Raw genomic sequence first — 14,490 nt, 5'->3', positions numbered from 1 at the left:
TTCTCTCCTTCTTGAAACCAGCAAAGTGGTGTGCGACATTTACGTCCGTACAGAGCTTCGAAGGGAGCCATTCCAATGCTGGACTAGAAGCTGTTGTTGTAGGTGAACTCCACCAAAGGCAAGACTTCATCCCACACGCCCATGTGATCAAGCACGCACGTCCTTAATAAATCTTCGAGCGTCTGGATTGTTCTCTCAGATTGACCGTCCGTCTGAGGGTGGTACGCTGAACTCATTTGAAGTTTGCTGCCCAGTTCACCTTGCAACGACTGCCAAAACCGAGAGGTAAATCTTGTGTCTCGGTCAGAGATGATGCTGGATGGCACTCCATGTAGACGAACGATCTCCTTGATGTAAAGCTTTGCCAAATTAGTCAATGACATCTTCAAGTTAACCGCTAGGAAGTGAGCACTCTTCGTTAGACGATCCACTATCACCCAAATGGAATCGTGATTCTTGACCGTGCGAGGCAAGTGAATCACGAAGTCCATTGAAATGCTGTCCCACTTCCATTCGGGAATTTCCAGAGGTTGCAGTAGGCCGCCCGGTCTTTGATATTCAGCTTTCGCTCGTTGACAAGTTAAGCATGACGCCACGAAGCGAGCGACGTCACTCTTCATCCCAGGCCACCAAAACGACTTCCTGAGGTCTTGATACATCTTAGTCATGCCAGGGTGCATGCTAAGACGGCTGTGATGACCTTCCTCCAGAATAATTCTCTTCAGCTCGCCATCATTCGGAATGCACGTCCTATCCATGTAGCGTAAAAGACCGTCCGTCCCGGTGTTGAAATGCTTAGCTTTATCTGTACCGAGCGCGTTTAAGATCAACACCAAATCTTCGTCCTCCCTTTATTTCATCCTGATCCGGTCGAACACTTCACTTGCTATTCTGAGGTTACAACATTTAATACTGTTCGGCTCCAACTCGAACTGCAACCTTAGGTCTCTAAAATTCTCCACCAAGCTCAACTCTCTAACCATCATGGACGAGCGCATCTGCCACCACGTTCGCTTTGCCAGGATGATAAAGTAGCTCGAAGTGATAGTCCTTCAAAAATTCAAGCCACCTCCGCTGCCTCATATTCAACTCCTTCTGATCAAAGAGGTACTTGAGACTCTTATGATCGCTGAAGACTTGGAAAACTGATCCATACAAATAGTGCCTCCAAATCTTCAGAGCAAAAACGACCGCTGCCAACTCCAGGTCGTGCGTTGGATAATTCCTCTCATGTATTTTTAGCTGACGTGAAGCGTACGCCACCGCTCGTTTGTCTTGCATCAATACACAGTCCAAACCTTATAGAGACGCATCACAGTAGACTTCAAAAGGTTTGGCCGTGTCCGGAATCACCAAAACTGGGGCGCTCGTCAACTTTTGCTTCAAATCTTGGAAGCTAGATTCACACCGATCGGTCCAAGCGAACGGGTGATCTTTCCTGGTCAGCTGTGTCAACGGTGCCACTATCTTCAAAAATCCTTCTATGAAACGCCTGTAGTAGCCCGCCAATCCCACAAAACTTCTCACTTCAGTGACCGAGCGCGGACTCTCCCAATCCAATACCGTTCGTACCTTAGCTGGATCAACTGAAATTCCACCAGCGGATACGACATGACCCAAGAACTGCACTTCTTTCATCCAAAACTCGCACTTAGACAATTTAGCGTACAGTTCTTTTTCTCTCAAAACTCCAAGTACCAATCTCAAATGCTCTTCATGCTCTTCACAACTCTTGGAGTAGATGAGAATATCGTCAATGAATACCACCACGAACTTGTCCAAATACGGCCTGAAGATTCTGTTCATGTAGTCCATGAAAACTGCTGGAGCGTTCGTAACACCGAACGACATCACCACGTACTCATAATGTCCATAACGTGAACGGAAGGCCGTCTTCTGAATATCTCCCTCCTTAACTCGAATTTGGTGATAGCCCGATCTTAAGTCTATCTTAGAGAACACGCTCGCTTCATGCAACTGGTCCAACAAGTCGTCAATCGGAGGCAGTGGGTATTTGTTCTTGATGGTCAGCTTATTCAATTGACGGTAATCAATACAAAGCCGAGAGCTGCCATCCTTCTTTTTCACTAACAGTACGGGCGCTCCCCAAGGTGAGACGCTTGGTCTGATAAATCTCTTGTCCATCAAATCTTCTATTTGCTGCTTAAGTTCAGCCAACTCAGCTGGTGCCATTCGGTAAGGTTGAACGGAAATAGGTGCTGCTGTAGTTACCAAATCAATCGTGAATTCCACTTCACGAACGGGAGGCAATCCTGGCACTTCATCCGGAAAGACGTCCGGGAATTCGTCCACAACCGATCGTCCTCCACTGTGCTTGCTGTTGGACGATCGCTCAAAATTTATATCTCCAACCTCCCTGTCTTCGTGCGTCATTATCAAAAAGCAGCTAGCTCCCTCCATGATATATTCTTTCAATTGCCCGAGTGTTACTCCTAATGCCTCTTCATCTTCTTCAGGAAAAATTAATTCCTTGGCTCCACAATCTATGAGAATGTGATTGGTAGTCAGCCAATCCATTCCCAAAATCACTTCTAAGTCCGTGAGAGGCAAACATATGAGGTTCACCTTATACCTACGCCCTTCAACCTCAAGAGGACATCTAACACATACTGTAGAAGTTCTCACCTCTTTGGCGAAACGAACGCTATCTGGAAAATATTCTTCATAGAATTTGCTTCTGAAAACTTCCCAAGTAATAGGACTGTGAGCGTCCGTCAATAAGGCCCTCACGCTCGCCCACCAGTGGCTCGCTTCTCCAGTCAGAAGATATTCTGTGAATGCTAAGCGGTTCTTATCTGGGCACATCTTAGCGTTATAAATCCTTTCCATGTCACGCAGCCATTGGTCTGCCTCATCAGGAAGGCACGTCCCACTGAACTTGGCCGGTCGATGTTGAAGGAAGCTTTCCAAACTCCATTCAGCATGTGGTGTAATAGTAGAAGAGGACGCTCCCGGCGTGCCCCTGGTTGCAGCAAGAATTTCCATTAACTGCCGCTGTGTAGTCTCAGAGTTGGCGCGAGCGGCCTCCAAGCTCTGTAAAGCGTTCTGATTTTGCTGCATCAGAGTGACATTCTGCTCCATCAGAGTGACATTCTGTTGTTGCAATCTATCAATTACTGTTTCCAACAATCTAGCGTTGTTGGACGTATCAAGCTCGTTAGGCTGTGGGGGAGGAGGAAGTCTAGGAGCCATTTGTTCTCTGGAAACAGAGAAAACGAGCGTTAGTTACGTTCAAAGAGTTTAAAAAAATTAACTCATTAAACACATATCAAGCACACAGCAAAACACAGTGTACTCACAACCTACAGTGTCCTTTAAGAGAACAAAACTGCTCTGATACCAATAATGTAACATCCCAAAAATTATACAGTCATCAACTATATAATAGAATATTAACATATATTAATATGACAAAACAGTTTTACAAAATAAAAGGGATCGGGTTCACAATTTGGCCGAACGACCTTACATAGGTACAGATAAATGTACGAGCGTTCAATAATTAAGAACGAACGGTTTACAAAACTAATACCGAACGTTCAACTACACAACTATAGCAAAAGGGCGCTCGTTCTAAAACGGACCGCTAATCCAACTAAGCTAACAGCTCACCGAACGTCCTTCTGTTCGGCCTTCACTTCAACTTCTACAAGATTCTCTTCAGCAATGAATTCTTCTCCAAGCGCTTCTTCCAGAGATGCATCTCCCTCTGCTCACATCCACACAGATGATCATTGCAAGGACAAGACGAACGTACAGATACAGACAACACAAAGAAAAACGCAAGGGTAAGCTTATTGAATTTAATCCAAGTAACATCAAGCATTTCATACATATTAAGCACATCAAATAATTACAACACATACATTCAACTCATTCATTAAATCAATCAAATTCCTGATACTAGACTGACTGTCCGGACTGTATGAATTCTGTGTAGCTACGACGTCCGTGCACCCAGGTGGGCTAGCTGGAATACTCGTCAGCAGCCACCTGAGGTTAGTCCGTTCTGTCCAAGTTACAGTTATGGACTAAGACCTCCTGCCATTCCCACACATGACATACTCCTCTCTACTTGAGAACGAGCACTCACGGAATATCAGGATGACCCGCCAGCTAAGCTTACCACATTCATACTTTACAAATCTCAATTTCCATTCAAGAGTCGTTCCTCCCTGGAACGCTCGTTCAAAATCCACAATCATAGTTTCATCTCTTATACCGTTCGCACATTATAATCTTTCCTCTAAATCACATTTTCATTCTTGGTTCCACTTCCATAAAAGGACGAGCGTTCAATCCTCTTCATAATGAGGACAAACGTCAAGAGCGAGACAGAAAGATCTTCTTTTTCAAAGGGATAAGGCTGACACTTCATGACGAACGTTATTACAATTTGAATCAGTTAAGTGAACTGACTCTAGATCAATTTATCTTATACTTAGAATAATTCAATAATCAAGATTCAGAGTCAATCCAACTGAATGAAGATACAAAAGACGAGTGCTAAATGTACTAAGTACAATTTAGTTAGAATAAACCGACTGCCAGTAAATGACCGGACGCGGTACGCGAATTCACTGAAGTTTAGGACGAACGCTATTTAAGTTTTTTGGACGAACGCTTATGGAAATTTAGGACGAACGCTATTTCAGCTCGTTGATAATAAACGAACGTTCAGTATAGGACCGAGCGCTACTTATCACTTACACTTTGGGACGAGCGTTCGGTATAAGACCGAGCGCCACTTAGGACGTACGCTTTGGGTTGGTACCCATCGCTGATTCAAAATCTTAGAATTAGGATTTTATATAAGTTGTAATGGTGAAGTTACGTTTTTAACAATATGACTAAGTGTCTGAAGGTGTATTCGCAAGCTTCTCAAATCCTCACACAACACTCAGGATATCTACGTTTGGCCGAATGCTCAAACGTAAAGTTATTTATAAGAGGACGTTCGTCCTCAAATAGAATCCTTTCCAAATGAAAGGGTTCGACTATTTCAAAGAATTTACTGAGAATATCGAACGGTCAAAGACCGTTGCGATAACGAACGTTCATTATCATAGATTTCATATTCAAATTCAACTTACAGTAACACATTTTTCAGTATAAACTTTCATAAATTAAATTACTCATATCATAGTACAATCCATACTTCTCATACATCAACTCATCAACAAAATCATATGCTAAAATCTGATAACATAGATCCTAATTAACAAAATTCGTAGAACATGCATCCAACACAGTACAACTTCACAGAACAATCATGCAACACAGTATAACTCAAGAATTAAATTTAATAAGCTTCCCTTACCCGGATTCAGTAGTGATCGTTCTAAGAAAGATTTTGACTCGTCCAAATGTGGCTTTCTATTCTCAACTTTTCTCTTAAACTCTTCAACTAGAACTAACCAAAAGAAAACGTAGAGACTTAGTTTTCACCCTTGCATGCAGCTGAATTTGGGTTTGCAGGGAAAACCAGAAACGAGCGTCTAGGTTGAGAAACTTACCGGTTAAAGAGCTGGAAGTTGTTCGGTCTAAAATGAAGCTCACGTTGCAGGGAACGTTCCTACGGTGCTGAAACGTGAACGGAGAGAAGGGTGGTAAGTTGCAGAAGAGAGAAGGAGAAGGGTTCTAGAGAGAAGGGGGAGAAATGGAGATTCTGAGTTTGGAAGGGGAGAAGGTGCGCGTGAGAGAGAGTGGGAGATTTTTCCAGAAATTCACTTTTGTTCAAATCCCACTGTCAGACGGACGAGCGTCCCTCTCGTCGACACCTGCACCCCACAACTTACTTCAGAAGTTTCCAATTTGACAAGTGGCGCGCATGCATGGATCGGTGGTGGATTTTTAATGCACTGAACGCGTGGCACGGAGCATTAATGGAAGCAGAGAGATGATTCAGCACAGTAATAAATGAGACGTGACAACATTCTTAATTGAAATGAATTAAAAATTAATTTAGCTGAAATGAGATCAATTACTTTTTTTTTTCTAACAAACTCAAATCAACTAAACTAATATTTAAAATTTTTGGAAAGAAATTAATTAAATAGATAGAAAATATTTGTCTTTACTCAAGAACTTATATTCTTCCATAAACAACAAAATTAAAAAGTCGAAATGAATAGAGTCACGTCAAAGGTTGAGATAAACCAAGTTAAACAAAATGTCAGAATAAATCAAGTTTAAAATTCAGTCGAGTTCAATGAAATAAACAAAATCAAAACCCGATTAAGTTATCCTCAAGCTAAAATTGGCTGAATTAGGTTAAGAAGGCCATAACAAAACTCCATCAAGTCGGTCTCGATTAAAATTTAGACAAGTTGACTCTGATAAAAAACCAACCAAATTCAATTGGACCACGGTCAAAACTTGGTTGAGTCAGTCCTAACTTAAATCGGCTAAATTTTGTCAAATTGTCCTCGATCGAAAATCGACCAAATTTGGTTGGGACAACCACAACTGAAACTTACTTGAGTTGGTCTTGATTGAAATTGGCCAAATCTGACTAAGTAGGCCTTGGTTGAAAATAAGTGAAATTTGCCTAGGATGACCATGAATGGTCGAGACAGTTCCAACCGATGATTGATCGAATTCGGTCGAGTAAACCCCAACCAAAAATTGGTTGAATTCGATTGAGTTGAACACGACTAAAACTTGATCAAGTTAGTTCTAACCAAAATTTAATTAAGTTAACCCTTGTCAAAAATTGGATGAATTTGACGAGTCGAATTGAGTTAAAAATCGATCGAATTGGTATAAGTCGACCTCGATTAAAGTTTCATCAAGTTCATACTAACCAAATTAAATTATAACTTTAAAATTATAAAACAAATAAAAATATAAGAAATAAATTAATTTTAAGTTAATAAATAGTTTTAACTATAATTTTATAAAATCAATTTTTCAAAAGTGAACTATAAAATAATTTAATTTAATTTTTATTCTAAAGAATTCAATTTTGAGTTCAATATAATGCAATTAATTAGTAATTAAGTACAATCCATCCCTAATAAACTGCGCCCTTATATTGTATCTAGATGTTGACGAGAAAGCTAAAAAAATAAGAATTAATTAATTTGGAAAAAATGAAAGCCCACATGGTAAATTAGTTAAGGGCTAAAGCCCAACCGAAAGAAAAGTAAAAAGATGAGACAAAACATATGGCGGCTAGTAATTGCAGGTAAAAAATTACTTTTAGCTGACCTCGCACCAAACTGTTTGAATAATAATCCATGCTGATGGAATTAAGATATTTGATAACGGAGAACAGAATAAGCTGCAAATGCAACAGCATAGTTCACACCACAATAGCATTCCTCGAATTGGTTCCTCATGAGAGGGAAAGAGCAACGTGGAGCGGAAGACTCGTTCTTCGCTCCAAATGCTTCTGCCGCTCACCACAATTTGGGCTCACCAAACCACCGCAGGCCCACACGTAGAAACCGAGGCCCACACCAATCGAACTTGAAATACCGTGTCGTGAACAAGCCTGAAGCGGTTTTTTCCTTCAACTCTCACTCCGTTGAGGATGTCAACGTGGGCGTAACTGTCGCATCCCTAAATCACCATGGCGAGGACGCGGACGGTGCCTCCGAGCTCAACACCGTTGACGGCACTGATCGCGTGGCTTATTCCAGCAAGGTCGGGGAAGGATGCGGCGATGATGATGATGATGATGATGATGATGATGATGATGATGATGATGATGATGATGGTGATGGTGATGGTGATGGTGATGGTGATGGTGAGGGCGATATTCAGACCAGACTTGATAAGCTGCTCTGTAAAATTGAGGAACCTGATTTGTCCGAGGAGCAGATCAGAATCAATGATCAATTGCAACAAGATGAGGTAGAGATAACGCTGTAGGAATTAAATCTCGATCGCTTGGTTACTGTTGTTTGGTGACATTATTGGTTTGGGCAAAACGATCGGAATTAATGTTTTATCCTCGGGACAAAACTTAGGGCTTCTTAGGTGCTTTTGGTAATGTTCTCCTATAGAACTGTGGTTACACCTCTATTTGCATTGAAGTTGAGAGAAAAACTTAAAGAATAACTTTTTAAGTGCTTCTAAAAATGTTCTCCAATTAGAATTGTAGTTGGACCTCTATTTGCATTGGAGTTAGGAGAACGCTACACAACTTCTTATGTGCTTTTCGTAATGCTCTCTAACTTCAGTTTATTTCTTTCATAATGCTCTCTAATTTCAGTTTATTTCGGTAATTATGTTAATTATTGATGTGAACCTTTATCACGAGGAAACTTTAATTTGATTAGAGAACAACACCAAAAACACCTCAGAAGCTGCAAGTAAGTTTGCTTTTAATGTCAACATAGGTTGTCAGTTAAAACTCAATTCTCCCTGAAAACAGCAAAAAATAACGGTTAAGAACTTCGTTAAGTTTGGATGTATTGGTTTGAAGCAGAATTATTATGGCATGTGATATCTATGTTGCAGATACTTGTGGTGGAGTCAATTTATGGAGAAAATGTTTTCGGCCTTGAGAGATGGAAAGGCTTGCGTTGCTTTCAGGTCTTGCTAAAAACCTAATTATTCAGCTTTGGCTTTGTTTCTTTACAATACAAACTTTATAAAACCTAATGCTGACTCTCTTTTCTTTTTGCCATCCCTCAGATACATATACACATTGATGTTTTGGGTGAAATAGCCATCACTGCTAAGTTGAACTCTCTTAATCAACTTGAGACTGTAAGCCGCAGTTCAGATGAATTCTTATACACTTTCAAAGTCCACTATCTTCCACCGGTTGTTTTGACTTGTTTACTACCTAAGTCGTACCCTAGCCACCAACCACCTATTTTTACACTCTCTGTTAAGTGGTTGGAACCTGCGAAGATTCTGAGACTGTGTTCCAAGTTGGATTCAATATGGGCTGAACAACAAGGGCAGGAAGTAATTTACCCTTGGGTAGAATGGTTGCATGGTTCTTCTCTTTCTCATCTGGGATTTGATGAAGAAATCACACTTGGGCCTTATGGCATGAATGTTGTCCAGGATGAGCGTGTTGTTTCAGGAGCTGAATGCATTGACATTGATATTCCTTTTCTACGAAATTACAATGATAAGAGACACAATGAGAACTTCCTCAAAGAATTACATCAATGTAACATTTGCTTTGGTGAATATGCAGGTAATTTCTTATTATGCCTGACTTAGACTAAGTGTTTTACAAAGATGCAACTAATTTTGAATTTGATCTTATTGTATCACGTGTCACATGAGAATTACCTTCTCTTGTTGAGACTCGAAACTGTGTGTCTGATCATCACCATTCATAAACAGTTTCTTTGAACTTCATTGGTGGAGAATCATTAACAGTTCCATTAATTTTAATAATTGGAGCTCTATTACTTAGCAGGTCATCAATGAAGCACTGCTACAATGAGTATTGGGTACAACACGTATCCAATAGCAGTTCTTTTCATCTTGACAAATATAGGATATGATATGTTTAACTACATTATAGTGTATATTTATGCATATGTATAATTTACAAAAATAAAATAAATGTTATTGTAATTTTTAAAAAATCATATTAAAATTGAAAATTATTACTGATGTTATTGAAATTGAACATACGGAATACACTAAACTCAAATGTATATATGAACTAGAAATGACAAGCAAATGAAGTGCTCTCCGTATTTAATACAAACACCCTTTCAAATAATTTTCTATACTGTACGGTTTCAAATCATTTTCATTTTCTCACCATTTAATGAAAAATTAAAAGTGACATTTGACTTATATAAGCATTGTTTATCTGTTTCTTGTAACTATTTTATTTTAATTTTAAAGGTGATGCATTTTTCTAGTGACTATTCGATTTTAAATATGTTGAGTATGTTTTATCAAAGTATCCAAACGCATCTATGTCAAATACCTATGCAACACATATGTTGAATTCAACAACTTGTCGGTGCAACATAGCAGCCCGTTAATATATAAGTTTTATTTGGTGGTTTTATGGCCTAAAGGAATTTGGCTTATACCATCCAAACAAAACTCATTTTTCCAATTTATTTTTTAATTTTGTTTATTTCCAAAGCTGATTCTGCTTAAAAGTTCTAAACTATTTATCCAACCATTCAGATATCTGACTTACCTTATATTGTAGTAGGCTTATCGAAATGGTTCATTTTGTTAGAAAAAAAGTCTTTGTTTGGCTTCTTTTCATCATAATCCAGTTCATGGCTTCATGCTATTTCAATTGTGACTTCAATCCCTTTACTGTGTTTGGCTCTTTGCTCTGATAGAAAACTGGATCTCACTCCTTGTCTTCTCCATAACTCTTGCCCCAACTTATGGACTTCGTAATTTATGTGGAAAAGCTAATGCTGTATCACATCACTGCTTGAGCCAATGCAGTTCTACTTCTTTCTATTGACAGCAAGGATAATATCATCTGCGTTATTGGCTTCTACTTTCTAAAGACGTTTTCATTCCAGTGTGGTTTATTATTTACATGCATGAGTTGATTCTACTTTTTTCAATGCTTGGTCAATTAGAGTTAATATTGAACATAGTTCTCATGTCTGCCCCTTTATCTATCAGGTTCCGAGTTTATCCGGATACCATGTATGCATTTTTTTTGCCTCAAATGCTTGCAGACCTTTGCCCAGATACATGTAAAGGAAGGAACTGTTAGTAATCTTCAATGTCCTGAAGCAAAATGTACAGTCATGATTCCACCTGGCCTTTTAAAACACTTGCTAGATGACAGAGATTATGAGCGCTGGGAATCCATGATGTTGGAAAAAACACTTGCATCAATGTCTGATGTTGTTTATTGTCCAAGATGTGAAACCCCCTGTTTAGAGGATGAAGACCAGCATGCTCAATGCCCAAAATGTTATTTTAGTTTTTGTACCCTTTGCAGGGAACGACGCCATGTTGGCATAGCATGCATGAGTCTTGATATGAAGCTTCAGATTTTGCAGGTATGTTATATTTGAATCCAAAATGGGATGAATGGTTTAGTTGTCAATTGTTGTCAGACTCACAGCTATGAAATGTCTTTTTGGTGAATACATAGCAGTATATACTCTTATAACTAGCATCTATTTATATATTAAAGGCATATTATTGCATTAAAATGTAGTTGAATGATGATGAGATTTTTTGAACTTGATCTACTCGTGAGAACTATTATACTAATGTTAGATTGACGAAAGTCAATGTCAATAAAAAAATATTGAGTGGAGTAAGTATAATGATATTCACTCTTACTCCTGTAGTAAATAGTCCACGGCTCCACCCATTCCTAGATGCTTTTGAATTTTTAATTTCTTAATTACCAGCTTAGTCTTTATCCTTTTTCCCATCTCCATGATCCCAAGAGAGCAGGGAGAGATAAAGAAAACTAATAAGGGACATTGATTGAAAATGAGGGTGATACAAAACTCTGTGTGATAGGAGTTATATTTATAGAGCTTATTGTCAAATGTGAGGGATAAAATCAAATGAAATACGATCAAATACAATGGAGATGCTGTAATCAAATTGGCAAATTACAAATCCCAAGTGTGGGAGTAGTCAACAATACTATCGTAGGCAAAATAATTTATAGAGCTTTGTTAATTGTATGCAATAGTGTATTGCACTCCATCGTGTTGTTGTGTCCCCCTCTGTTCCTGTAACCTTTGTCACCTTGCTAAAGGCAATCATGTCTGGAGAGATGTTCTTCTCTGCCAAAATTCAAAATTTTGACCCTTTGCATCGGATACAGGAACTATTACTCTCAGGTGTTGCAGTTTTTTTTTCCCACAAATCTTTTTTCCCTTAAAATCAATGTTATCTTTATGGTTTTTTTGGGGGTAAAACTCATAAATTTGCCCACCTGCCCACCTGCCCACCCTAATAATCTGATGACCTCTTCTCTCTACCTCTCATGACTTCTATCTGCTCTAGTCTGTTATTGATTCTGCTTTGCTCACATACATTTTTTTTTCTGATCGGGTGCTCATATACATCTAACTACCCTAGCTCCATTATCTGGTTCCATCACTGACTTATAGTCTGTTGTTTCTATCCAGTTCACTCCCTCACTGTTCCTTGCTCTGTCGTACTTAATTTTTGTTAGGGTCCAATTGTAATGTGAGACTTGAGTCTCCTATTCAAAATGCAAGATTTTAATGTGGAATCTCTAGCATGACATTGTAGTTTCTTAATTATTTCATTGTCGTGATGTATGTGAGTCTAGTATGTTGCTAGTTTCTATTGCTCTTGATGTTCAAAAGGGCATGTATTTTGAGTCGTGTCTTTCTATTCTATTATCCTTTATCTTGATTTTTGGCTGTAATTTTTAACCAAAAAGTGGCTTCCAGTTTTCTGATTTTTGTCTTACTTTAGGACCGTCAAAATTCATCCCATTTAAAGGAAGATCAAAAGCGTAGAGAACGTGAAAAGATTAATGAAATGCTCAGTATGAAAGAAATTCATCGTGATTCCAAGCTATGCCCCTCTTGTGACATGGCAATTTCTCGAACTGAAGGTTGTAACAAGATGAAATGTGGTAATTGTGAACAATACTTTTGTTACCGCTGCAACAAGGCAATTGATCCATCAGATCCTTATGGACATTTCAGGTATTTGGCTTTTTATAAGTAATACACAGGCAAAATCTTTTGCGTGATTTGCGTCTGCCAAAATTTAAATTACATAATTCTTACGGAGCTCTATTTCGTTCTTTCAAGGGATGGTTCATGTGAGCTGTTCCCAAGAGAAATGGTCGAGTCCTGGCAAGAGCGAATAAATAATCGCCAGGTTGTAGGACAATTACAGGCTGAGCTTTTTCCTCAACGAGGCTTGACATGTCCTAATTGTCGTCAATTTAATGCAAAGGTGAGTAAAGCTTTCTGTTTGCTTCTTGCAAAAATATTTCATGGCAGTGTCTGTTTGAATGAGATGAGAATTGTTGAGTTACTGAATTAATGTAGTTGATTGTGATTATGGATTTGGTTAGCCTGCGATACAGCTGAGGAGCTCTATTTTATTATCAACTACAGAAATGACCTTCCAGTTTTTATAGTGTATTATATATTTTGACATACGGGTAGTATAAGGAAAGAACAGGAAGGCATCCTCGTACATTATGCTTGAAATCGAATATTCTTATGTTTGCCGCTATTTGCACTGTATCTGCTATTACTTCGAAATCATTCAAGGATTTTCCTATTCTCATTGTATGTCCTTTGCTTCTCCAAGGAATACCTTTTGTGAACTAATGGTAAGGTTCCAACTTACGAACTTTTACAGTATGACCAAAAACCCGTTACATTAGTTAATTGGTTAAAGGAGGGGCTATTCCAGGGCATACTGCTCATTTTGGGGTCTTAACAATCGAAGAGTCCCTATTTGTTGTGGTTGGAATATAGTTTGTTTGTCATCACTAACTACTTTCTCCATTGCCATTTTGAATTTAAAAACAGATTGGAAATAATAATCACTTGTTTTGCTGGGCATGCCAAAGCCACTACTGCTACTTGTGCAAAGAGATTGTGAGGCGCGGCACCAAGCATTATGGACCCAAGGGCTGCAAACAACATTCCGAGGGCTAGTATAAGCATAATGCCTTAAGATTTTATTTATTTTTTTGTCTATTTTTGGCACTGGGAAACACCACAGGTTCAATAGAGTTTTTCAGACCGGTGAAGCCTCCGTGATTAAATGCAAAGGTCGAAACCATCTCCAGTGAGTTCAATTCTATTTTGCAGCAAAATAAAGTAGAGATAGGATGTGTTTCTATTTCGTACATTTTTGTTTCTGTAAGAGAAAACGTTTAAAAGGAATAAATTATACAGCAGAATAATTTGTCAATTTTTTTGGTGTTTTTTATTTGGAAAAGAAAAGTCCTATACATAAAAATACATGACTTCTTTTTTTTGGTGAGAAAACACTACATCTTGATGTAATTTTGTTGTATGTATTGGAAGCTTTTTATATCAAACTTATCTGGCACGGGCATTAATTTTGGAAATTTATTGTTTAAATATTGTAAAAATGAGAAACTAGACAGGAAAACAAGGCACCCTGTATCTTCAGGTCAGGTCTAGAATAGTTAAATTTAATTTTTTTATCTCCATTATCCGTGTTTTTGTAAATTAACTTGAAGCATATATTTGATGTATTAAGATACTTGTTTCGGTAGGATTGAGATCTTTAACTCCTCTAGTTGCGCTATCATCTCTCTTCTCCTTGTCTTAGCCGTGGGAGATGGTATCTGCATAAGACACTCTGACGTTCAAGTCAGTGACTTTGTCTAATAATTTTGTAATAAAGATTAGTAATTAGAATAAAATTACATGTCTTTTCTCGCAGACAAATATTTATAAATTATTATAATGAACTAATCATTAGGTCTATAAATGACATTATTCTGCCAATAAATGACATTATTCTTGTTAATTGTTAATAAATGACAATTATTTTCATTAA

At 38.4% G+C, this 14,490-nt stretch overlaps 1 protein-coding gene across 1 annotated transcript; it reads left to right on the top strand.

Annotated features, from left to right (window-relative positions):
• Window positions 1–7,278: 7,278 nt before the first annotated feature.
• Window positions 7,279–13,872, top strand: LOC108335873 (uncharacterized). Its single transcript, XM_017572062.2, has 7 exons — window positions 7,279–7,881; window positions 8,491–8,565; window positions 8,668–9,184; window positions 10,609–10,994; window positions 12,406–12,641; window positions 12,750–12,897; window positions 13,485–13,872. The coding sequence occupies exons 1-7, from the start codon at window positions 7,363–7,365 to the stop codon at window positions 13,611–13,613; spliced, it is 2,010 nt and encodes a 669-aa protein (XP_017427551.2). The 5' UTR covers window positions 7,279–7,362; the 3' UTR covers window positions 13,614–13,872.
• The last annotated feature ends 618 nt before the right edge of the window (window positions 13,873–14,490 follow it).

The sequence above is a fragment of the Vigna angularis genome, chromosome 10 (genome assembly GCF_016808095.1).
Source record: "Vigna angularis cultivar LongXiaoDou No.4 chromosome 10, ASM1680809v1, whole genome shotgun sequence".
NCBI lineage: Eukaryota > Viridiplantae > Streptophyta > Magnoliopsida > Fabales > Fabaceae > Vigna > Vigna angularis.
The sequence above is the reverse complement of the archived record's forward strand: the minus strand, read 5'-3'. Positions and strand labels throughout refer to the sequence as shown.